Raw genomic sequence first — 25,515 nt, forward strand, 5'->3', positions numbered from 1 at the left:
CAGCTAAGATTTATCTGAGAGCCATAAGCAGTTATCAAAAGAGCCACATCTGACTCGCGAGCCATAGGTTCCCGATCCCTGGTCGAGTCCATGTTTACTTCCGAGTTTAGTCCCTTTTTAGTCAAAAGGTTTTAGGTGATAAAGTGTGAAGGCGGCCTAAACCTGATTTATGCTGAAGTGTCCACACCGGTCTATATGGCCAAATATCGAGCCCCTCAGCGTGACGTCCATACAGGCCCAAATTTCCATGTCGGTGTCTTAAGAGAAGTAGACGGTCCACTCAGTAATGAGCAGGATTCCCTAGTATGTAGTTTTGGTTTCTACTGTCTCCGACCGCATTGCCACACAGACTATAAATATTGCCCACATACGTCTGCGTGTAGATTCCATGTGGAATCTACATGTGGAAAGTATAATCCAAGCTCTCTTCGTTTACCTGGAAAGCCTTGGAATTTCCTGGTAGAGTAGAAGAAGATGGAAGGTGAAAGGTGGAAAAAGACTGAAGGGGGATGGTGGCTGCCTATGCAGAGACATTTTGTTGTAGAAATTTTGTTGTACACATAACTTTCTGCTAGAAACTACCCCATTAGTCAGAAACAGTTACAGTTACACAGTTAATTTTAAGATACAAGACCTTTAATTCTGCATGTAAACATGGGATAAAACTAGTTATTGTTTTCTGGATAAATGTTCCCATTTTTGTTTTTAACAGTCCAAATGAACATTGGTTTAGAGGTCATATAGTTCTACAGACACACTTGTATGACACTTGCATAAACATGCTCCTAAAAAATACATTCCGTTCTACACATATCTGACCAGTAAATTTCCATAATGGTGTCACCTGCTTGTCTCCATGGAGATAGATAAGTGTAATACCATACTGTAGTAAAAGCAAAAGCATCCGTAATGTGTAAAAATATTTCAGGATGAAAAGCTGTATGTAGTTATGTGAAGTATGCCTGTAATGTATTTGCAGACTCTGCTTATATAAATTTACATTCATTTAATTTTCTTGGTAAATTGTATTATTTGGAGAGGTGGGCATGGCACCAGTCAGGCAGCAGCCAGTTGATAATAATAATAATAATAATAATAATAATAATAATAATAATAATAATAATAATAATAATAATAATAATAATGTTATTATTATTGTTGTTTATTTATTTATTATTAATGCATAATTAAAATAATAAAACACAATCCAATTGAAGAAATGACAGTAGTTTCTGATGGAGATGACATTTTCTAAAATGCTATTAAATCAGGCAGTAATCTTCCCTCTACAACAAAGCCCTAAACTTAACCAACCCTTCATCAAAACCTGTAACCGTACAACAAATGCTAATAACAAAAAAGTGCTTAAAATGTGAATTCACAAGCATGTCAGAATTTAGAACAATGTCATCTCCATCAGAAACTACTGTCATTTATTCAATTGGATTGTGTTTTATTATTTTAATTATTCATTGATAATAAATAAATAAACAACAACAATAAAAATAACAACTTATTATTATTATTATTATTATTATTATTACTGTTGTTGTTAATTTATTTATTTTGTATGACAGCATTTGCAATAAAAATCACCACAAACAAAGCATAATCATTTATTATTAAAATAATTTGTGTTTGATGTCAAAAACATGAAAAATGAAGGGTTGCTCTTTTGGTTGTTTAATATTGTAACAGCTACTTTATCACTGTAACACACACATCAGTTTTACCCATAGACCTTTTTGCAATGTACATCCTTCTAAGAGTGTGTTAAGAGTTCAGAGGTCACAGATAGTAGTCCTCCTCCTCAATGTCGGCGTGAGTGTCCTGAAAGCCCAGTGCCTGGATGTCATGGGTTATGTCGCTCATGCGTCTGTTAAACTCCTGAGAGCCAGATCCTGAAGTGCAGTGATCATACCTGAAAAATAACAGAAACATTATCATTTAATACAGGCACAAGCGGATATGATTGGCCCTCACCATGCAACATGTGCCAAATGTCACGCATTTTTCAAGGAAGTACTTGTTGTTCACTTAACTGGGGATTTTATGAGCTTGCCATTTAATATACGGGGGAGGTAATCATTACTACGGCAATGCATATGCCATATGCATTACCATAGTAATGAGAAATGAGAGTGTGAGTAATATGAAAAAAGGGGTGGGGTCTAGAATGACATCAGAAAAATTGTTAGTAGTAATGGTTATGGGCCTTAGTGAGAATGTCTCCAGAGACAAAGGGTGGTGCCTAGCCAAAATCACACGACTGAGTGAAAGAGAAAAAGGGCAGAGCTTACCATGAATCATATGAGAAAAGGGGCAGAGCTAAGTGTGCACAACTGTCACAGCAAAAAAGGGACCGGGCTTAGTGTGAATCACACAACTGTCACAAAAAAAGGGTGGGGCTTAGTATGAATCATACAAGAGGCGGGGCGAATGGAATATACAGTATGAATGTCTTTCACAGACAAAAAAGGTGGGGCTTAGTGTGAACAGCACAACTGTCACAAAGAAAAAGGGTGGGGATTAGCGTAAATCATCAGCACAGAAGAGCATTGGTAAAGATACCCGGGGGGTCAAACACCAGCTCCTGGTAGACCGAACAGTCGTCTGACACGGCAGAACCTGTCAGACCAACCTGTGCACTGCATTGGATCATCAGGGAAAAGGAACATGAGAAACTGGAGAAATACCAGGGGCTCAAAGAAGAGCTGGAGAAGTGGTGCATCAGAGGAGTCGGGGCAGTAACCCCCAAACTGGAGGAGTGCCTACAGCAGATCCCAGTCTAAGTAGGGACTCCCACCCCAGACATGTCCTCCAGCTCCTCCAGTGGGATCCCAAGACATTCCCAGGCCAGCTGAGAGACATACTCCCGGTGGGACATGTCCGGAACACTTCCCTAGTGAGGCATCCAGGAGGCATCCTGAGCAGCTGGCTCCTCTCGACGTGTAGGAGTAGCAGCTCTACTCCGAGCTCCTCCCGTGTGACTGAGCTCCTCACCCTATCCCTAAGGGAGCGCGCAGCCACCCTGCGGAGGAAACCCATTTGAGCCCCTTGTATGTAGGGACCACCACCCCGTCTGCCAGTCCAGCGGTACAGTCCCCAACCACCACGCAATGTTGTAGAGACGTGTCTCTAACTCCAACACATAGTGGCTTAGTTGTGGGATAATGAGCAAGCCCACACGAGCTCACCACCACTCCCTGCGGGCAACGCCAGAGAGTCCAACCCCTCTCAAGGAGTTGGGTTCCAGAGCCCAAGCTATGCATGGATGTGGGACCGACTAGATCCATTTTCTTCCACTTATCTGGAGCTGAGTCTAAGCAGGGACTCTTAGTCTCCAGGGGAATCCCATGGCATTCCCACACCAGGAAGACCCATTTACATTAACTTTAAATTACAAATCAGATGTTATGCCCCAAAAATTACTCTTTAAGTTACTCTTACTTGAGTTCAAGTTTTCCCAAATACTTTTTAGTTTCACTTTATTGGTAAGTAATTTCTTGGATCACTATGTCATACTTCCTACTTATATTATAATACACTACCTGATCAAAAAAAAAAAGTTGCCATTAAAAAACCCCTCTAATATTTCATTGGACTGCTTTTAGCTTTGATTACAGCACGCATTTGCTGTGGCATTGTTTCGATTTCACTTCTGCAACATCACAAGATTTATTTCCATCCAGTTTTGCATTCATTTTTCACCAAGATGTTGCATTGATGATGGTCGAGTCTGACCTCTGCACAAAGCTTCTCCAGCACATCCCAAAGATTCTCAATGGGGTTAAAGTCTGGACTCTGTGGTGGACAATCCATGTGTGAAAATGATGTCTCATGCTCCTGATCCACTCTGTCACAATTTGAGCCTGATGAATCCTGGCATTGTCATCTTGGAATATGCCCGTGCCATCAGGGAAGAAAAAATCCATTGGTGGAATAACCTGGTCATTCAGTATATTCAGGTGTCAGCTGACCTCAGTATTTGAGCACAGACTGTTGCTGAACCTAGACCTGACTTGTACCTCGTACCTATTTGCTTAGTTAAATCAAGGTGGCGACTGTTTTTTTGACCAGGCAGTGTGTAATTTTGAAGTAATGCTACTCTTACCTAAGTTACATTTCTGGTTGCTCTACCCACCTATGATTTTTACAGTAACTTTAGGAGTAGTTTTGTCCTGTGTTTGGGGTGAAGTATGAGTGACATTGTGCATACCCTCTCATGGCAGAGGCTGATGTGCTGCTCATGCTGCGTTTGATGCGTCCAAAGCTGTCAGTTAGAATCCCACCCTCTCTGATGCCGATGCTCTCCAGGAAACTTTCAAAGACCCCCACATCTTGGTCAGGAATGAAGGACCGCATTCCTTAATGAAAACACACGCATACGTTGAGTTGCATACAACATATACAAAAAATGCCCTTTTCTCAACTACACACACGTGGAGTTTCCATGCTTTTCAAAGACATTACATTAATGTAACCCTCTGGCTTCCCTATGAACATTTTTGTCCATTGTGCCAGTTTTTCAAACTTCATCAACCCACTGTTTTGGTTTAGCTATTATGTGAAGTTATTAGCTCCCAAAAAGTGTTTATGGCCTTGTATGAGGTGCTCTGGTGCAGCTCCTCTGGAGCTGCTATGCCATGTCTGGGTTCATTAGTAGAGTGCCAAGAGTGTGCAAACCAGTGATCCAAGCAAAGAGTAATAGCTATTTTGAAGAGTCTAAAACATGTTTTGAGTTATTTCACCCCTTTTTGTTTAGTACATTCTATTTATGCTCATTCAGCGTTTTGATGCCTTCCGTCAGAATCTAGAAAGTACAAAGTCATGAACATAAAGAAAAAACATTATGTGAAGTGTGTGGCTAAGTGTGTTTAACCTTGTATTTGTGTCTTGTGTGCCCTGTTCTGTTGTAGTGTGTGTGAGCATACAGGTGTTGATGGGATGCTGTGGTACCGAGCAGGAGGAACTTTCGGCTGTCCCCATACAGGTGCAGCAGATGGGAGCAGAAGTGCTGGATATCTGAGCCCAGTCTATACTCTCTGAGCAGCACTGCAAACTGCTGCAGCTCCCCCGGGCTCAGTCTGTTACGCAGCTGCACACACAAGTCAAACTCAGTTACATTCAAAATAAAGACATGACAAACAAGACACATGCACACTTGTCTACACTGCAGAATGATATTTACTACATGAGTTCAAATGGCTTGTAATTAGTATATAAATCTAGATTTTGAGAATATTTTTTTCATTGAAATAAAGCAGTATAGTAAAATATTAAAACAAAGTGTTGTAAAATATACATGAAAAAAGAGCCAGGGTTTCCCAAGAGAACTCTCTTTGGGTTGTGTCAGCCATGCAAGGCTGGTTTTCCACATGGAGAGGATGGATGCTTCTATCTATCGATCAATCTATCGATCGATGGTGAGGCAAATAAGTATTTGAACACTGTGATTTTGCAAGTTCTCCCACTTAGAAATTATGGAGGGGTCTTAAAATTTTCATCTAAGGTGCATGTCCACTGTGAGAGACATAATCTGGAAATCACATTGTATGATTTTTAAAATAATTTATTTGTATGTTACTGCTGCAAGACCTGAGAAAATTAATGTTAATATTTGGTACAGTAGCCTTTGTTTGCAATAACAGAGGTCAAACGTTTCCTGTAGTTTTTCACCAGGTTTGCACACACTGCAGGAGGGATTTTGGCCCACTCCTCCACACAGACCTGCTCTAGATCAGTCAGGTTTCTGGGCTGTTGCTGAAAAACACGGAGTTTGAGCTCCCTCCAAAGATTTTCTATTGGGTTTAGGTCTGGAGACTGGCTAGGCCACTCCAGAACCTTGATATGCCTCTTACGGAGCCACTCCTTGGTTATCCTGGCTGTGTGCTTTGGGTCATTGTCATGTTGGAAGACCCAGCCATGACCCATCTTCAATGCTCTAACTGAGGGAAGGAAGTTGTTCCCAGAAATCTCTCAATACATGGCCCCGGTCATCCTCTCCTTAATACAGTGCAGTCGTCCTGTCCCATGTGCGGAAAAACACCCCAAAGCATGATGTTTCCACCCCCATACTTCACAGTAGGGCTGGTGTTCTTTGGATGGTACTCATCATTCTTCTTCCTCCAAACATGACAAGTGGAATTAAGACCAAAAAGTTCTATTTTGGTCTCATCTGACCACATGACTTTCTCCCATGACTCCTCTGGATCATCCAAATGGTCATTGGCAAACTTAAGACGGGCCTGGACATGTGCTGGTTTAAGGGGAACCTTCTGTGCCACGCATGATTTTAAACCATGACGTCTTAGTGTAATACTAACAGTAACCTTGGAAACGGTGGTCCCAGCTCTTTTCAGGTCATTGACCAGCTCCTCCCGTGTAGTTCTGGTTTGATTCCTCACCTTTCTTAGGATCATTGAGACCCCACGAGGTCTTGCATGGAGCCCCAGTCCGAGGGAGATTGACAGTCATGTTTAGCTTCTTCCATTTTCTAATAATTGCTCCAACAGTGGATCTTTTTTCACTAAACTGCTTGGCAATTGCCCCGTAGCCCTTTCCAGCCTTGTGGAGGTCTACAATTTTGTCTCGTGCATTTTGACAGTTCTTTGGTCTTAGCCATGTTAGTAGTTGGAGTCTTACTGATTGTATGGGGTGGACAGGTGTCTTTATGCAGCTAACCACCTCAAACAGGTGCTTCTAATTTAGGATAATAAGTGGAGTGGAGGTGGACTTTTTAAAGGTGGACTAACAAGTCTTTGAGGGTCAGAATTGTAGCTGATAGACAGGTGTTCAAATACTTACATGCAGCAGTAACATACAAATAAATTATATTAAAAAAAAACATCCAATGTGATTTTCCAGGTTTTTTTTAGATTATGTCTCTCACAGTGGACATGCACCTAATATGAAAATTTCTGACCTCTCCATGATTTCTAAGTGGGAGAACTCGCAAAATCACAGGGTGTTCAAATACTTATTTGCCTCACTATATATATATATATATATATATATATATATATATATATGATTTTTTTTCCCCCGGAAGGCACAGGCACATTTAAATTCATCAGGCTTAAATTGTGAAAGAGTGCTTTATGCAACACTGGATGGAAATAAATCTTGTGACATTGCACAAGCTTATCGAAACAATGCCACAGTGAATGTGTGCCATAATCAAAGCTAAAGGCAGTTCAACAAAATAGAGTGAGTGGCTTTTTTTTGGCCAGGCAGTGTATATGTATATAAATCTGTTGGTTAAAAAGAGCAATTTGCTGAAAAAAATAAGAATTATATTGAAAACTGGTCAGATCAAGCATTACACATGCTGATTTCACTGCATACATGTCACAAAGGGAGAGAGAAAAAAAGAATTGGGATGCTGGGCCTCACAGTGGTCATGTAGTCGTGCATGAGCAGCAGGGCGGCGCTGTTGTCTCCATCACTCGCAGACGCCACACTGCGCTGGGACGAGCTCTCGCTGTACGTCTCACTGTAGTACAGCTCAAAGGCCTCTTGGGACCCATCACTGAAAAGCACAAATAATCATGATTACACTAAGATCATGAGTTAAAATTCCATGAATGCAGAATATTAATTTTGATTGGATTTAAGTACTTTTGACTTTGAGGTTTAAATTGCTTATTGAACTGAGATAAATAGATTAGCTACCAAGTATTTCTTATATGTGTCATTGTGTCTTATTTAAAGCTACACTGCCAGTCAAAGGTTTGGCACAATTTCTTCTTATTTTTTTTATTTATTTCCAGGATTATTTGCATTGTGGATTCTCACTGAAGGCATCAAAACTATGAATGGACACTCGGAATGTAGTAAACAAATATGAACTCAAAATAACTCAAAACTTATTTTATAATAATATAATATATAAAATATATATATAATAAAATAAAAAATAGCCACCCTTTGAACCCTGGTTTACACTCTTGACAATTCTTGCCAAGTAATTTTTCAGTCCTTTCAAACTGTCCTGTCCAAACTTTTGACTAGTAGTGATTTCATCACTTTTAGGTACGTGGGTTTACTCACTATGAGCTGCAGCAGCTGAACTCTGGGTCATAACTGTACGACACATCAGTCAGGCAGCTGTCACCTATGACAAGACATATTTTATTTGACATTGTTTTACACTACATGATTGCTTATTTCAGGAAATTTGTCATTATACATTTCTATTTGTGAACTCTGCCAAAAAACATATATCTAGATTAATTAAGCTAAAAATATTTATTTTATTTATTTGAATAATATTTCATTCATTCATTTCAATAATATTTCATTCATTTTTATCTTGCCTATTCTCTTTATAGCATAATTGTATGGCAGGGTATGCATATGATATAATCTGAAGTGGGTAGAGTAGTCAAAAATTCTCAAAACATACTCAAGTAAGAGTAATGTTACTTCAATATATTACTCGAGTAGAAGTACAAAGCAGTGGTCCAGGAAATTACTCAAGTAAGCGTAAAAAAGTATTTGAGAAAACTACTACTTAAGTATACCTTAAAGAGTATAAAAAGTACCATCTGATACATAATTTGAAGCAAATAATAATAATAATAATAAGAAGAAGAAGAAGAATAAAAGAACAACATTAATAAAAGCACACAAGTTGGTATTTTCAAAAGATAGAGACAAAAATGAGAAAAAACAACATTATATCTGAAGGAGTGGGGCAAGAAACACATGTTCAAATCATTTCATATTGTCAACATAAAGGTTTTGTCACTTTTAGATTTACTCACAGTGGGAAGAGTAACCAAACTTTTATGCAAGTAAGAGCGCTGCTACATCCATAAAAAAAAGAGAAAAGTACTATCTGAGTACTATCTCTCTCTCTCTTTTTTTTCCATTAAGACAGCACATATGCAAATACAACACTTTCCTTGCCCTTGTGTCTATGTCTTTATATTTGGGAATAGTGATTTGCTTTCTCAAGTGGTTCAGAAGTTGCTTGAGGCACTCCAAATAGTGAATTATATCAATTACATGTGTAAACCAGCTTAACTGAAAGTAGATTTTTTGAAGGCATGCCTAAGAATACCTCAGGGCACACTAAGGTTCCCTGGCTGAAAATCAGTGAGATAGAGCATACTGACTCCTCTGCAGCCAGTAGTGGTTTGGCAGGGTGTGGTGGAAGCCTGCTCGGTCCACACACTCGATGGTCCGATGTCCATAAATGATCTGGAACATTTGACAGATGAGAGAGCAATATTCTTCTGCAGCATCCTGTAACAAAACAACACACCAGCAGTCCATCAGTCAGTAAAACGTAAAATGATAAGGTCAACTTTGATAGTACCCACATTATGAGTATATGCAAGTATGCTCTTTATATGATGTTGTCTTATTTGTCCAGAGAACTGTTCAGGCATTGTCCCAGACTACATGCAGGTCAAGTGCAAAAGGGATGCTAAGAGATGTTTAGGGATTCCTAATAATTTAGCCTTGGTGCAGAAACTTTGTAACTACACACTACCAAGCAGAAGTTTGGACACCCTTTTTCATTTTTGTGTTCTCTTTATTTTGATTGCTATTCCCATTGTAAATTCTCACAGAAAGGTATCACACTATGAGCATAAACTAAATATAAACTCAAAATAACTCAAAACTTGATTTAGATATTTAACTTTTTTGCTACTTAACTCCAGGTATCTTGCATTTCATATTTTACATCTTCAGTATGTATCTAGAGTCTAGAAAGTTATAAAAAAAAAATCACTGGTAGTGTGATTGTTAATAAAAGTGACATTAAACTACACATTTGCAAAGTCCACGGCTCATTTACTATGAGCAGTTAATCAGTATTTCCCAGGAAACTATCGCGGCCCCCAACCTGGATCTGGCCTATATATTGGCATTAGGAAATCGCTCTTTGTTCCTCATTGTATTATTCAAACCGTAAAAAGTATCTACCGTATTTTCTGGACTATAAGTCGCACTGTTTTTCATAGTTTGGCCGGGGGTGCGACTCATATGTGAAATATTAAAATATATAATTTCACATCTTCGTTATTGTCACACTGACGACTGCGTGAGGGCACTCTAGGGTTGTGTACCAGTATGGCAGCCATCTACTTCAGCAGCACGTCATCTACTTCCAGAGTAGGCGGAGTTTTTCAAAAGCAACACCGAGGCAAGGCAGTGCTGCGGCGCACATGCTTTTGTTTTGATAACTTTTAGATTTCATTCTGCGTTTTCCTGAGGAGGATGATTATGGCGTGTTTTACCGGGAGTCATTTGACTGCATCTTTACGCACACACGTTCCACATGGATATACTACACTGCATTTACTTGAGAATTATACTTTTACCAGGACTGAGGAGGCGTTTTTTTTAAGCGGAGTTTGGTTCATATTATGTGTTTAGTTTCAACTTTACGTGCAGACGCTGCAGACTGTGACTGAATGTGGATATTATTAAGCACAACATTTTGACTGTGAGACACTGTAAAAGTCCTGCACTGTAGACACTGTTTCCTCAACTCTTCTGTTACCGGAAAGAAAATACACTGCTCTTTTGGCATCGATGTTAAAATGTAATGTCTACAACATGAGTGTGTGCCATTTGTTTGTGCAGGAGCAGTTGTGACTTGTGTTGTCACCTGCACTGCTACTAATTCAGTTGGCAGCATTTGATGTTTTATCTCAGAACACACAGGTCACATTGTCCAGCATCTACGAGTTCAGATATTGTACCTAAAAAGTGTAAACTCATCATTTCCCACCAAATTTAGACAATAATGTAAATGTTTAGTTAATCATAAGTTTAGTTTAAGGGCACAAAAACTACTTCATGTTTTCCGGTTCAGCCTTTTACGCTAATGAGAAGTCTTACCCAACAGAGCACTATTTAAGAAACAATTGAAAAGTAAAATATAAAATTTTTGGTTCACCGGTTTGTTTACTAGCAGGTCAAAGTGGTATATATATTTTCCATGCTTTCATATGCAGTTTTGTGTGTATATGTAATATGAGCCAGAGCTTATGTTATATTTTATGTGTTTGCTAGTTCTATGGTGTGAACTGTGATGAAGAAGTAATACCATAGTAAACATCAGTGAAAAGAACTCTCGTGTCTCTCGTGTTTGCGGCATATGTTACGTTAACGTAGCGTAACTGATTAACTGTTAATATCTTACATAAACATACCAGATAGTTCGTTGTCTATGTGCTATGTTAGCGTGCTGTGCTGCTATTCAGCCTGTTATTGTCTATTTTATTGTTATTATTATAACTTGCCTTTAAAGATAAAACGTCTGCTCTTTTCTTCTCGGATTTTGTAATATTAATTTCACTAAAAATGCGACTCCAGACTTATATATGTTTTTTTCTTCATTATTGTGCATTTTTTCACTGGTGCGACTTATACTCCGGAGCAACGTATAGTCTGAAAAATACGGTATATAAGTAATACTATTCTCCACCATACACAATTTTCCATTAATTTATTATAAGTTCAAAGATATTGTGGAGGCTAATCAGCTAAGTAGTAAGTAATATCCACAAGATTCTGCAAAATGTAATAATCCACCATACCCTATTCTACACCAGGCTGGAATCGGGCCATAAAGCATGAAAAACCACTGTCCGACCACAGCCACTAATGTGTAGCATTGGTCTTTCTTTGCGGTTGGCATGTTCTCAAAAATTCTTGTACCATTTAGAAAATTATTATTACATTATAAGTTTGATGCTTCAATTGTTGATTCTACAAAAATCCATGTGTTATTTTTTCCCGTTTTGTAAAGAAGCCCCCATGTTTATTTATTTTATTTTTTCCAAACAAAGCATGCGTCTCTTTAATTGGTGAATCCGCCTGTCAATCATGCCCTCTGGAATCGTGTAGACACATTGTTTTTGTAGAGTTTTGCCAGTGTGTGTTAAGTACACTCAACACACCCTGTTCTTCACCATACCCACCTTGTTTTCCACTGCCAGTATGACCAGGTTGCAGTATGCATCAGGGCAGGGCGTGGGCTCTAGGGGGTTATGGTTCCTCCTCTCCCAGCTTCCGTAGCTCTTACCCCGTTCCCAGCTCCCAGTGCATGCCTGGCGTCTCTCCCAGCTGCCACCCGCCACCCCTGAGATTGGCCCGCCCCTCTCCACACCCCCTCTCCGCTCCCAGCTGCCCGCACCCAGTCTTCTCTCCCAGCTTCCACTCATGGGGCGGGCCCGGCGGTTCTCCCAGCTTCCCCCGGGTTTTCGGGTGGGTTGTCTCCGTTCCCAGCTGCCCCCGACCCTCTTCCTCTCCAGGCTGCCCCCTCCCCCGACCCGCTCCCCACCTCGATCCACATTCTGGGTTTGGTTCTTGTCGTGGCTGCTCCGGGACAGGGAGGGCCTCCAGTCCACTCCACAGATGGTGTGCCGCCGCTCCATGGTGCCCCCTTCAGGACGCGGGTCGTTGTTGCTGCTTGTACTCTGACGTCGGCTGTTGGCTCCACTGGACTTTTTGCGGTCCAGACTATCGTCCCCGGCAACTACTGTGTCAACATTCAAACCTGTTGGAAAAACAGTGTTGGAGAGAAGGTCATTTTAGTGTAACAGCACGACTTGTTAGTAGATTTGCACTCATATTTTGTTAAATTAACTTTTTGGAGCGTTTAACCATGTTAGGATATTGTAAAATCCCTCATTAAAAACATACTTGGAGTTGTATTTTGCGTTGTTGCAATGAAGGCTCTTTAAGTCCTGTTGATGTTGTACAACTCCAGGCATTCAGTGATCCATGTGTGTGGCACATGCCACAATCCAGACAGTGCACAGGTTGGTCTGATGGGTTCTGTCGTTATGGGCGACCTGAGACTCTTTGCTAGATGCCTGCCACTATAATGATGACTGGACTCTGTTCAGGTAGGTCCTCTCTCAGAGCCACCAGCCACTGCGCACTGCTGTTATGTGATGCCTCCTTCTCCCATATGCCTTTCCAGTACCTTTCAGTTTCCAGCTTTGGTGTCTGCTCTGGTGTTATTACTCTGCCACTGAGCATACACTTTGACTAGTTGTGTAGTGAACAGACAGTTTATTCATCTGGCTTCAATATCAAGCGTTACCTCTTTAGGTGGCTAGAGCCTTTGTTTGGCTCTAAGCCTTGCTTCAAGTATACCTCTTGGATACTTTCATTGCACCTCTCTGTGCTTCTGACAGTTGGCTCACTTCTCTCCTTGCTGCTTTGATTTTCCATTGTGGGTATTGCTTCTCATGGCTTCTGCGATAGCTCTTATAGCCAAGCATCTCTAGGACCATTACTGCTGAAGTGTATATCAGCTCATTGGTTTCTGTGACGGTTGAGGTAGGGATCAATGCAGCGTTCACATCTTCTAGGAGACTTTCAGATGGTAGTTCAGTTAGCCTCTGTAACTGGCATCAAACTGAAGCTCAACACCAAATTAATTTACTTTGGGAATATTATTTTTTTTCTTTTTCCTTGCTGGAAAAATCTACATTTCAAAATCTACAAAGTTGCACTGAGGGTCAACAGATCCTGTGTCAGGGCAGTTTGCAGAGAGGATGAGTCCGTGTCCCTCATCTGTGTCCTGCAGCCTGGGTATCACAGCAGTGCCCAGGGGAGTCAGGTAAGCACAACAGGAAAGGGTCTTCTAAGCCTCATTCTTACTCTTAAATGGGTCATTGCCTCTGGCAGGTCTTCTGCCAAGACATGCTGCAGCTCAATGTGCTTACCTCTCTCCAGCCCTCTGCTAGCATTTGTGTCTTCAAATACGACTTGATTTCTGAGGCACTAGTCCCACATCACAATGCATTGTAATACAACATCACTATGAACTACAGTTTTGATTGAGTCTGAAAAGTTCCTGGAACTACTTCTACTAAACTGGTGACAATATACGATCAGTACCTGAGAAATAATGTTTTTCTTTAACAAATATAATAAGCCTAAGTGATTAAAAACAACTGGGAGTTAGTGTCTTTTCCCTGACATCCTCTCTCTCTCTCAGTCTTGCCTGCGTAACACATGAAGCAGGACACAGGTCTAAAGACAGCCTTCACTTAACTAGTCCGTATACCTTGTTTTGCGTGCTTCTTTCACTGCGCAAATACAGTGGAACTGTTGTCTCACCAACGGTCAAGCGTTTGCTTGCCACTAACAGCATGACAGTGACTTAAATTTGAAAAAAAATAAAAATTAATTGATTAATTAAATTACAAATTATTAGAAAGTGTGACCAGTTAGAAAAAGTGGGTCACTGCAATAAAAGTCTTTGGAACAGTAGTGCACACCACTCGCTATTGGCTCTCAGAACTCAAAAGGACTGTAGAACAGCTGTAGTTATATGGACCCTTTGTGGAATATGTTGACAGTCAAGCCTAAGAGCGTCTTATGTAAAGTGTGTTTTATTACTGCTGCTGCCTTAAAAAACACAACAACGACATCGTCATTACTTTAACTTTGTGAATGAGCAATGCTCAAGAATTGTTTATTATTTATAAAGCTGTATGGGAGCACAAAAAGTAGCAGTGTTGCCTGTACAAAAGTTTCTGCCTGCTTTTCAAACAGCGGAGAGCAGATCACTGTGTTCAAAGACTACAATTTGAGTCGGCATTACCAGATGAAGCACGCTGAGAAATACCGAAACTTTACTGATGCTGAAATGGCGCAGACATTGGAAGCTTTGCTGGCTGGAAAAGCAGCAATGCTTTTATAGCAAGCGTCACACATGCAGGGATGCAGCAACCAAGACCAGCTTGTGCTTTCCCACAAAATCGCTAAAAAGTAAGTCATTCTCAGAGGGGGAATTTATGAAAGAGTGCTTGGTGGACTCTGCAGCGATAATATGTCATGAAAAAAACAAAACAAGCATTTCAGCAAGTCCCACTGTCCAGGCGAACCGTGACCAGAAGGATTGAGAACACTGCGGGAAATCTGGAGCTTCAGTTGCAATGTGAAGTGGCAAGTTTTGGCTTTTTCCCCTTGGCTTTGGACAAGAGATGAGATGTCCGTGACATAGCCCAGTTACTCGTATTCATCACTGAGGTAACGGACTTCAAGATTACGGTGGAACTGGCAGCAATATGCTCACTGAAAGGGACAATGAAAGGGAGCGTTTTATTCACGGAGGTAAATGCGTGCGGGTGTCACAATGGACGGCTGTCCAAATCTGATGGGTAAAAATGTTGGACTTTTGAAAAGTATGCGTACATAAGATGTAAAAATGATGAAAGTGAATTAAATCAGAAGTGGTATTTTTGCATTGTATTTTACATCAGCATGTGTTGTGCAAGTCCGTTAACCATGTGATTGATGCTTGTTGCTTGTTGCACTGTTAGAGGAGCACGAGACTGAACATAGTGACATCAGCTACCACACAGTTGTCAGATGGCTCAGCCTGGGCAAATTGCTACAAAGATTTTGGGACCTGAAAGCAGAGATCCAAGAGTTTTGTGAGAAGAAAGGCAAAGGCATCCCAGAGCTCTCAGATGAGGACTGGATGGGAGATTTTGCATTTGCTGTTGATGTGACAGCATTGATGGCTGAACTGAACACCAGACTGCAAAGCAAGGGCGTTTTTGTCCATGAAATGCACAGACTGGTATTCATGGCATTCATGACAAATTTGCAGGTACTTTCAAGGCAACTGAAAAGCAACAATCTCGCTCACATGTAAACCCTGGAGGAAGTCACACCATCAGCTGAACACCTCTGCGGGCACTCAACCATGTTAGGAACATTGCATGGTGAGTTTTCAAGGGGTGAAATGCAGATGATTTCCTGTCCCTTTACCTGTGCTGTGAATAATGCACCCAGTGTTTAGCTGGAACTCATTGACCTGCAGTCTGATGTGATACAAGCAAAGCACTTTAAGTCAGGAACACTGCTGGATTTTTACTCTCCTCTCAAGGAGGAGAAGTTTCCAAACATGAGGAGACATGGTCAGAAGATGTTTGTTCTCTTTGGCTCTACCTACATATGTGAACAAACATTTTCAGTGTTGAAGTTTAACAAATCCAGGTCCTCTGTCACCGATGATCATCTGTCAGCTGTGTTTCTCATCTCCACCTCAGACATTCAACGTGACTTTGATGCACTCGTTAAAGCATCAGAGACAGAGACTAGATTTCTCTCATTGAACAAATAAAAAGAACTGAAAAACACCAAATGAGGTCATTAGATTACAAATGTGAGCATCATTATTAAAATATAATGTATCCTGCTTAATATTTGGAGTAGAAAGACAATATTTTAATGACCAGGGATGTAGCCGCTCTTGTATGCAAAGCGAGAGATTTCAGCACTAACTAAAGCTCTATGTCCTCTGGTTTTGAGTCTCACCTGTCTTGAGGACGAGCAGGTGCAGTGCATCATCCCGCAGGTAGGAGGCAGCAGCAATCTGGTGGGTGGGGATGCGCATCAGGAGTTTCTCGTTGTCTCTCCAGGTGAGCAGCAGACACCGGGCCGATAGACTCAGGATGCAGTCCTGCTCCACACTGGTCTTCAGAGGCAGAACCTTCAACTGCTAAACATCACATAAGGCACACTACAGTAATATGTATATGTTTGTCTCTTTAAAAAAAACAAAAAATTATGTGTGTGTGTGTGTATATGTATATGTGTATATGTATATATATATATATATATATATATATATATATATATATATAATTTAATAGAATAGTAACTCTTCTTCTCTGTGTCCCTTTGGGGCAAAGTGAATGAACAACAAAAAAGCAGATAAGTGAAAACATAAATGAAAAAATAAATGTAATTTGTAACATATTTTGTTACGGGGTCCAGTGGCACCTTGAGTTGCATTATAGTGTAAAAACATGGGATAAAACAAAACCCAAACAAAACCTTAATGTTTGTTGCACTGTTTGTTCTGCATTTATTTACCTCTGATCAGAAAAAGAATAATCACATATGTACTCACATGCTCTCATCCCATGCACTCATGTTTTCTATTTTCTTTATGAAACCAATGCAGTTTGATTACTATCAAAGGAAAATGTAACTACTGAATAGAGTTACTAAAATTTTGTATTCTTAATAAGTATTTTTGGTACAGGTATTCAGTTACTTCCCAAGACAATTTCTTTACTCACCCTGGCAGTGTCCAAAAGTTGCAGCAGCTCATCTCGACTTGATGGGTTTAGGGACACTGACACCCAGGTGAGATGGCCAAGAAACTACAAGTTATTATAAAAAAAGAAAAAAAAATCTAAAATGGTTGACTGTCATATTTTAACAACTACTAGCTATTGCACTGTTTTCTCATTTATGTTTTATAATGTCTTTTAGCCAATACATCCAAAGTTGGTACATTTGATTTGGAGCGCTATGGAGCTGGGCTCACCCCAGGCTCACCCCCGGCTCACCCCAGGCTCACCCCCGGCTCACCCCAGGCTCACCCCCGGCTCACCCCAGGCTCACCCCCGGCTCACCCCGGGCTCACACTGCATGCGGTGCAGCTCCGGTCAGAGTTGCCGTGGAGCTCTGGATCAAATCCGTTGGATTCAATTTTTGCCGGACGCCGGAGTTGACCGCAAAGCTTTTCCCTTAATAAGTAAATATACAGTAGTTATTTAGTGAACACGAGGTCTCACATGTCCACCTTCAAAGGCAGTGACTGTAACAGCAGAGCCTCTGGTTCTCCTGTGTCCAAACACAACTAAACTGGCCCGACACAAGACTCTCAGATGAACCGAGTAACAGTGACCACCCACTCCAGTTCTGAATGTCAATTTTCTATTCATTTTCACCATAGACAAAAATGTCAAGAGTTCAACGACACCGCTGAGGCTAAGCAGCTATGTGCTAACTTATATCGGTTGTGGTACTTTTGAGTCAGAATCTTGCATTTTACTCTTCGGTGAAATGTTTTAATAACTTAGTGATTTATAAAGTTTCAGAAACGTATTTTAAATATAGTTAAAGGTCTTGTAGTCATTAGTTATCACAGAGCTGATTAGCCCTGCACAAGTTTTCAAACTCTGAATCTGATTGGACGTGCCTTGACTTCCTTCTCCACGTAGTCGAAGATGAGCCTCTCTGGGTGGATGAGGTAGTCAGGGGCGTAAAGAGGAACAGTGTGTAGAGGGCGTCTGTAAACACTGCCGCGGTCCACTGCCCTGCGCCCGGACTTGGACCAGACCAGGCGTTTGATGGGCGACACGAAACCCTACAAGAGCAGATCTGTGATGGAGGCAGCTTTGATGAAAAAGACGTTAAAGGTCCTCTATGATGTAAAATTGACTCTTGAGAGCTTTAAGCCATGTTGTAATGTTGTTCACTCATCAAAGACATACCTGGAGTTTTGTTTTATTTCACACATGTTTTTTATTAGTCTGGCTACATCTCCAAAGCTCAAAATGCTCTTTTCCACCTTATAATGTTATAAAGTGGTAGTTTTCAGTTAACAGCTACCTTTGGTTCAGTAGAGATTGGCATTTCCAAGGCTGAAGTTATCTAAATGATTCTAGTGAAGGTGTGTGGAGTTTAAAGAACAAATATAATGCATTATATTGTTTTGTAACTTAAAATAGTGACTATCTTCAGAGAATAGACACCTTTTTTTTCTACTGATATTCTCCAGTACTAGAAACTGGGTTAGGGTGCCATCTACTGGCAGTGCAGGGAATAACTTTTGAAATAAAATAAGGCAAACTTCATCCAGCATGCTAACAGGCAGGGCCCTAGCTTTTCTCTGGGGCCCCTGACAGCGGATGTCTCCTGGCTCAGCTGTTGGTGATTCACATTTGACAACATTATGACTCTGCTCTCATCACCTTGACCAACTGTATTTGCATTTATATGAACAACAACTGAAAACATCAGAATGTCACAAGTTCCATAGTCACAAGAACAGTAGACATGTTTCTGGTGCATTTTAATGTTTTCCGGTTGGTGACAGTGGGCTTAAATTCACATTATAAAGGGTCCTTGCACTGGTGTAAACATATAGTCGCCCTCACCTCTGCCTGACTCAAAATCAAATATAGCAGCAGTAGATATTTTGCTAGTATAGCTATAAAACAAATGTAATTGTTTTAGAGGGATATTTCGGCTGCTGCAAACACACAAGCCCTGCGTCCAAAACTTGATATATTATTTTATTTTCAATATAAATGCATGGGCTCTTGGGGGCCCTCTGGTGGCCTCGGGGCCCTAAGCAGCTTCTTAGTCTGTTTATAGGCTGAGCTGGCTCTGCTAACAGGAGTTGTAATGAACATGATCTGATGGTAGAAATGCTCAGTTTGTCATTTTTCTAATAGGCAGGCTATACACTACGATGTGCAATGCTGCCCCTCACCATCGTTAAAGGACATTATGTCCTCACATAGAGGCCAGAGCGGCGGAGAAAATGTAGTGGAACTCTTTCCACTTAATTTATGATGAAAGTACAGGTTTAATTGAGATTGAGGTGATAATTCTGAGGTCAGTTACCTCCTTAGAGCTGCCTTCTCTCTCTACTCTAAATGCTGCATGAAACCAATACATGGCCAACAGTTTCCAGGTTACCCCAGCACAGAGGCCACTAGGGTGCTTTTAAATAGACAAGCAGCCACACCACAATGTCCAAGTCAAAACCTGGTTAAGACAACTTCTCTTTGACAGGTGGTCTCACAATACCTATTGTTTTGTGCTGATAGTTTGCAGGAGAAATAGTGCCTAGAACACAGCCTCAATATGTAGGGTTTGTGTGTTAAACATGTGTGAATAAAACAGAACACAACTCCAGATATGATCAAGTCACATGTTTTCGACTTGATTAATTTGTCCAGAACTAAAAACTACAATTTAAAAACCCAACTGAAACACAAAACTAACTGTAGCCTAAATGTATGTATTTATTTATTTATTTATTTTGCAGCATTGAACCATTGCTGAATTACATTTACTCAGTTACATTTACTTGACTAACTCTTTGAAGACACTTTTCTACCAGCATACATTTAATCCTACTTGAGTAATACTTCTATTGAAGTAACAGAACTCTTACTTGAGTAAAAGTTTTCATTCATCTTGAGTCTACAAGTGATAAGGTTTATGCTGAAAATGTGAAATGATTTAAACTTTTGTATTTCTTGCACTGCTTCTTCAGATATGATTTAGTTTTTCTCATTTATGCGTCTATCCTTTGAAAATACCAGATTTCATACATTATATAATGTCTTTCAAATTATATTCACTTCACAAATTATAAATCAGATGTTGTGTCCTGACAGTTACTCTTTAAGTTACTCTTACTTGAGTAGTAGTTTTCCCAAATTACATTTTTACTCTCACTTGAGTAATTTCGTATACCACTACTTTGTACTTCTGAGTAATATTATTTTGAAGTAATGTTACTCTTACTTACTCTACACATCTTTGACTACTACTACTACTACTACTACTACTACTACTACTACTACTACTATTACTACTAGTGGACTCTGTGAAGTGTTTGCACAAAGGTACAATGTCAGTATGATCCAGCAACCTCTAATAGTACTACCCCAGTGGTAGTACTAGTACGACTACTACAACCACTACTATCATAAAAAAAAAATAAAAAAACAAAAAACACTGTACCTTTTTGGATTTTTTTGGCTCGTAGTCCATTGCTGGTTCGTCCTTCTCCTCTTCACATAATTTCCATGTTGTCTTCAGTTTCACGGTTGATTTTTTTCCATTGTTTTGTCTTATGTTAGCCCATTTCTGCCCTGCTTGGTCCGCACCACTCTCATTACACTGATTGTTCTCTATGGAAGCCTCTAGGGCCTAACTCAGGCGAACAGGAAGTAGAGGAAGTCCATTTCCTGTCCGAGAGGAAACTCCACCAGGACTGATAACGCTCATTGTGTGTGATAAAGCAGAGTTATATACAGAAATGTTAAATTTATGCTTATCGTATTTATCCAGATTTATTTTAAATGACTTGATTTCAAATATTAATGGAATTAAAGCCAAACCTTTATGCAAAATTGACTTTTTAGAGCATTTAACCATGTTATAGTATTTTCCCCTTCTCATTTACCCTCTCAAAATTGTATTTATTATTTATTTATTCATGCATGTTTGAGTAATTTTTATTCTCCTGTATTCAAGACGTCATTGCTCCAATTAACCCCAGCTCACCGCCACCTGTATACGCCCACAGGTAGGATTCGGCAATGTTGAATAGCCATTTTTGCACAGCTAAAGCTACTCCCTCACAACATTTATGGCGATATTAGCTCCCACTGGGCTGCACAGACTTTTAATGCATAAGTTTGTGGTCTTGTTTCTTTTATTAAGTCATTTTAGATGAATATTGCGATTTAAAATGTGCAAATTACAATATAATGATCCACAGGTACAATAGATTATAACTATACAGCAGATTCAAGCAAATCGTTTGAACTGTTTGAACTGTCAGATTATATCAGGTCGACTTATTTGATGTTGCTGTGATGCTTTGAATGTACTGTATTGCATATATACCTCTATCTAGATAGATAGATAGATAGATAGATAGATAGATAGATAGATAGATAGATAGATAGATAGATAGATAGATATATGATGGAGACAGACAAGTCACAGATCAGATCTGTGGAGAAAAGACTCTTCTTGGAAAATGAATAATTGCAAGATAGATATGTTTAACATTTCCATGGAGAAGGACAGGTACTACAGCCCCCACTACAAAAGTTGCATAGTGCACCTTTAAACTACATAAACAATTAATACTTTAATATTATAACACGTAACATATGTGTTGTAATAAGTGCTTGTAGCCACAAGGAGGCAACACCAATCCATGTACAGAGAGCAGAAAAAGGTGATTGAATTCAGCGCTGCATGGTTTCTATGGCAACGGAGCCAAAATCCACCATAGATTTTTCTTTTCTTTTTTTTTTATCACCCTTATATTGTACGACTGAGGGTTTACACAGATGCCCTTATACAGTGTTTTCTGCGTGTCTTTGCTCACATGCAATGTACTGCCCACTATGTGGGCAGTACATTGTGGTTTTTAGATAAAACCACTAAGTGGTTTTATCTAAAGCTACTATCTGTAAGTTTATATTAATTATTTGTTTTACCAGTAGGTGGCAGATGTGAAACCTGTTTTCACTTCCACCCTGGCCTGACCTTTGTTCAGGCTCACCTGTACACTCTGCTCTTCTTCTGTCAGGACACAGCTGGCACACTATGAGAACAAGGGTCAACACAGACCAATCTAATTACATGTTGTAGCATTAAAGCATTTTTATTTTTATTGGTCAAAAATATCTTTGATACCAAATGAGTGACTACCAATTAACTATGACACTGGTACTGCTGGGTTTCAGATGACTAGAGGCACTGCTCGGCCAGAAGCTCAGTTACTCAAGTTAGACTTTAATCTGAGTTTTATTTTACAATCTGAACATAAAGAACTGACTTAGTTGCAATGACAATAATATTAAAAACATAAGCTTCTTTCTTGATATTTATTGAGTTTTCAGACCTTCAGATCTGGTAACTGCTGAACATTCCTCCTTCTGTTCTGGTTTAGTACAGTTTCCAATCATTTTTATGATTTTGAAAAATTTAAATATTAAGAGTTCATCATGGAGGCTAACCAGCGATGTGGCAACTAATATCCATAACAAGTTCAAGTCCAAAAAGCCTGTTTAAAACATAAGGCCACTGTTGCACTCTATAGGTAAAAACGACTCTCGCAGCCCGTCTGGGAGTATGACGTTACGTTCTAGATTATAAAAGAACAAAACAGATACATATTAAACATATTAACCCTTTTGTGTTGTAATTTGGACACAATGAAGACACACATTTCTTTTGGTGGCATTGGAGCCATGTTTACTACGTTTTGTTCCCAACTACAGTACAGCTTTTTGAGATTTTTTTTTTTTTTTTTACATTGTCATAGATATTTTCACCACGGTTTTATTTTCTGTCTGTTTCACTCAGACGGTTTAAGCAGCATTATCAAAAAGACTGCACTTACAAGAACATACATACAAACCAAGGCACACATACTCATACATACACTTTCTATATAGCGCCACTCTGGTATGTACACATATATATAGATATATATAGAATGAGTAAAAAAAATCTGTTTTTCATTTTTACATCTTAATATAAGAGTCATACCAAAGACATGGCCACTGAGTGTGTAAACAATAGTGTAAATAGATATAAAACAAATACAAAAATAAATCAACAGAAATACTTGCATTTAATAAAAGATGAGTTGAGTTTTGAACTCACTAACATGTTTTGATTCAAGTCGATATATAATCAGCGCACCACTATTTTTACCTCTACATCAAAAGACTGCGTAAAGGGACAGTTTGGTATTTTTCATTGTGTGGTTCTGTGCATTTATGGGTGAGGACAGGCATGACGTCAGGTATCTGATCAGATCTGAGGTTTTGCAACTGAAGCCTTGCAACCTTGCTCCAATCTGCAAGCTCTTGGTCAGAAGTTGTAGGATTAGTGTATCAGTTCATGCTCACACATCACCGAGGGCAATCAGCACCATTTGGAACCTATCTGAAGGTTTTTCCATGGATTTTCACAGACTTATAAACTGCCAAGATGGTTAACAATTTAAAGTGCGGGCACTATTCTAAATCGTCCATGTTATAACGTAGTCAAAACTATGCCTGCAGTGATTTTATATGCCATCCATGCATGTTTCCTTTGTAATTATGCATGTTTTCAGTAGTATAAGTGAGTTATGGGAGTGAAGTTTTTGTCAAATGGTTGTCAAAGAGAGATCTCACCCAGACAGGCAAAAAGGTGTAGTTAAGCTAACTATTGGTTTGCTCTAGCACTATTAAAGACAGATTAAACCTTTTTTTTCCTCCTTTGTTTGATCCAAGTTAGTCTTTTTTTAATTTATTTTTTTATTAGGCTATATCTTTTTATTCCCATACCTCTATTTCCCATATTCCGCGTTCTCCTGACCATGCTTAGCACAAGATCTGGAGATGTGTCCCTTGAATGCAGGAATGAAAGATGGATCAAATGCAGAGAATAAATACCCCCCATGGTGAATTTAAGTATACCTTAAAGCAGCACCGTGTAACTTTCTCTAAGTGGCACATCACCTGCATGATTCCATGGATACAGAAAGTTAAAACCACACTTCAGAACATTCTCTTTAGAGAGAGATTGAAACAAGCAGCACGGGCATGTTTTTTCTATGTTTTTAGTGCAAAAAAACACATCCAATTAATATAAATCTTTTACTTCAGTCCATTTTTGGGCTACAAAAGTTACATAGTGGGACTTTAACCATAACCTCATTTTTGAACTTCTTCTTTAGCGTTGCCTGCTCACACTACAATCTTACTATCTATAGTTGCACAGAACCCCATTATTTTAAATGCCAAAACTGTCCCTTTAATTACCCAATCAGAGAGAGCAACTCTGTCCCTTTGATTGGACGATTTGACATAATGCATTTTCTGTACATTAACCTGTAATCTATCAGACATAATGGTGATTGACTTATATTTAGAGCACCACTGCCATGCCACACAGCAGTCCATCTGTTGAGACAATGTCCTTTGAGCATCATCGGGACAAACATTGTATCCAGCTTTATCGGCCTCTTCAGCCAGTAGGTAAATGCGAGATTCCATTTGCCCCGACTCTGGATTTGAAGGAGAGCGGACACTTAAGTGCTTGTGAGTATTTTCATGATAGTTTTTTTGCTTGGCACTACTTGATGCTACTCAAAACATCTGGGATTTCTTTGGAGCATTAGTTGTGCTCTTTCTTAATGCTGTACAAGAACTGCAGTCGACCCCAAATTTACGTTGAGACATTTGGCATCTTCACAACAAGAGTATTCATCATAACCAGCAAGAATGTCCTATGCAAAATGTCCTGCAGAGGGAGCCATTCGTTGCCAGCATTTGGAATTTTTACATCCCACGGCTAATGTTGTATGTATCTGTATTTCTTACAGATTCACTAAAATTAATCTTACGTTTCAGAGATGGAGACGGAAATCACAATATACAGTAGTAGTGCAGTCCACAACAGTATAGTTTGCCATAGACTTGTATGTATATAACACATAACACTTGTAAATTTGTAATTGTCATGTTAGAAATTAACCTGAGGTCAAGGCGTTACCAGCTTCATGAAGGTTGTTGTTGTTGCAAATGTTTTTTTTTTTTCAGGTTTCCCTACATCTGGGTTAGGACGAGGGAGGGTGAAGCTCAGACCTGCTGAAAGCCAGGGTTTAGCTAGCTTTTACATCAATACATTTTGGACTCTAAAACCCTACACACTCTATTCTGCACCTTCAACGGTGTGCTATGTTTAATATGTAAACAGAAGTACTCTCACCTTTTTGAAAACGAAAAAAGGATGATCTTATAATTAACCAACCACTTTTGTAGCTTATGGCACATGCATTCTTCATGATGTTTTGGCAAGAATGGACTTCTAATGCAATTCAGAGATTGCTAACCAAAACACTAGCATCACAAGCATTTCATGAGACTGGACAAGTCTAAAAACAAATCCAAAATGGCCTAGAAA

The 25,515-nt window shown here is 39.6% G+C and overlaps 1 protein-coding gene across 1 annotated transcript; it reads right to left on the bottom strand.

Annotated features, from left to right (window-relative positions):
* Nucleotides 1-1,675: 1,675 nt before the first annotated feature.
* On the bottom strand, nucleotides 1,676-20,688 carry ccm2l (CCM2 like scaffold protein). Its single transcript, XM_033970222.2, has 11 exons — nucleotides 20,554-20,688; nucleotides 17,990-18,157; nucleotides 17,082-17,165; nucleotides 16,312-16,495; nucleotides 11,946-12,523; nucleotides 9,123-9,252; nucleotides 8,053-8,116; nucleotides 7,396-7,531; nucleotides 4,960-5,098; nucleotides 4,220-4,367; nucleotides 1,676-1,921 (listed from the first exon to the last, which is right to left on the bottom strand). The coding sequence occupies exons 1-11, from the start codon at nucleotides 20,581-20,583 to the stop codon at nucleotides 1,789-1,791; spliced, it is 1,794 nt and encodes a 597-aa protein (XP_033826113.1). The 5' UTR covers nucleotides 20,584-20,688; the 3' UTR covers nucleotides 1,676-1,788.
* Nucleotides 20,689-25,515: the final 4,827 nt, after the last annotated feature.

Source organism: Periophthalmus magnuspinnatus, chromosome 7 (assembly GCF_009829125.3).
Source record: "Periophthalmus magnuspinnatus isolate fPerMag1 chromosome 7, fPerMag1.2.pri, whole genome shotgun sequence".
NCBI classification, from domain to species: Eukaryota; Metazoa; Chordata; class Actinopteri; order Gobiiformes; family Gobiidae; genus Periophthalmus; species Periophthalmus magnuspinnatus.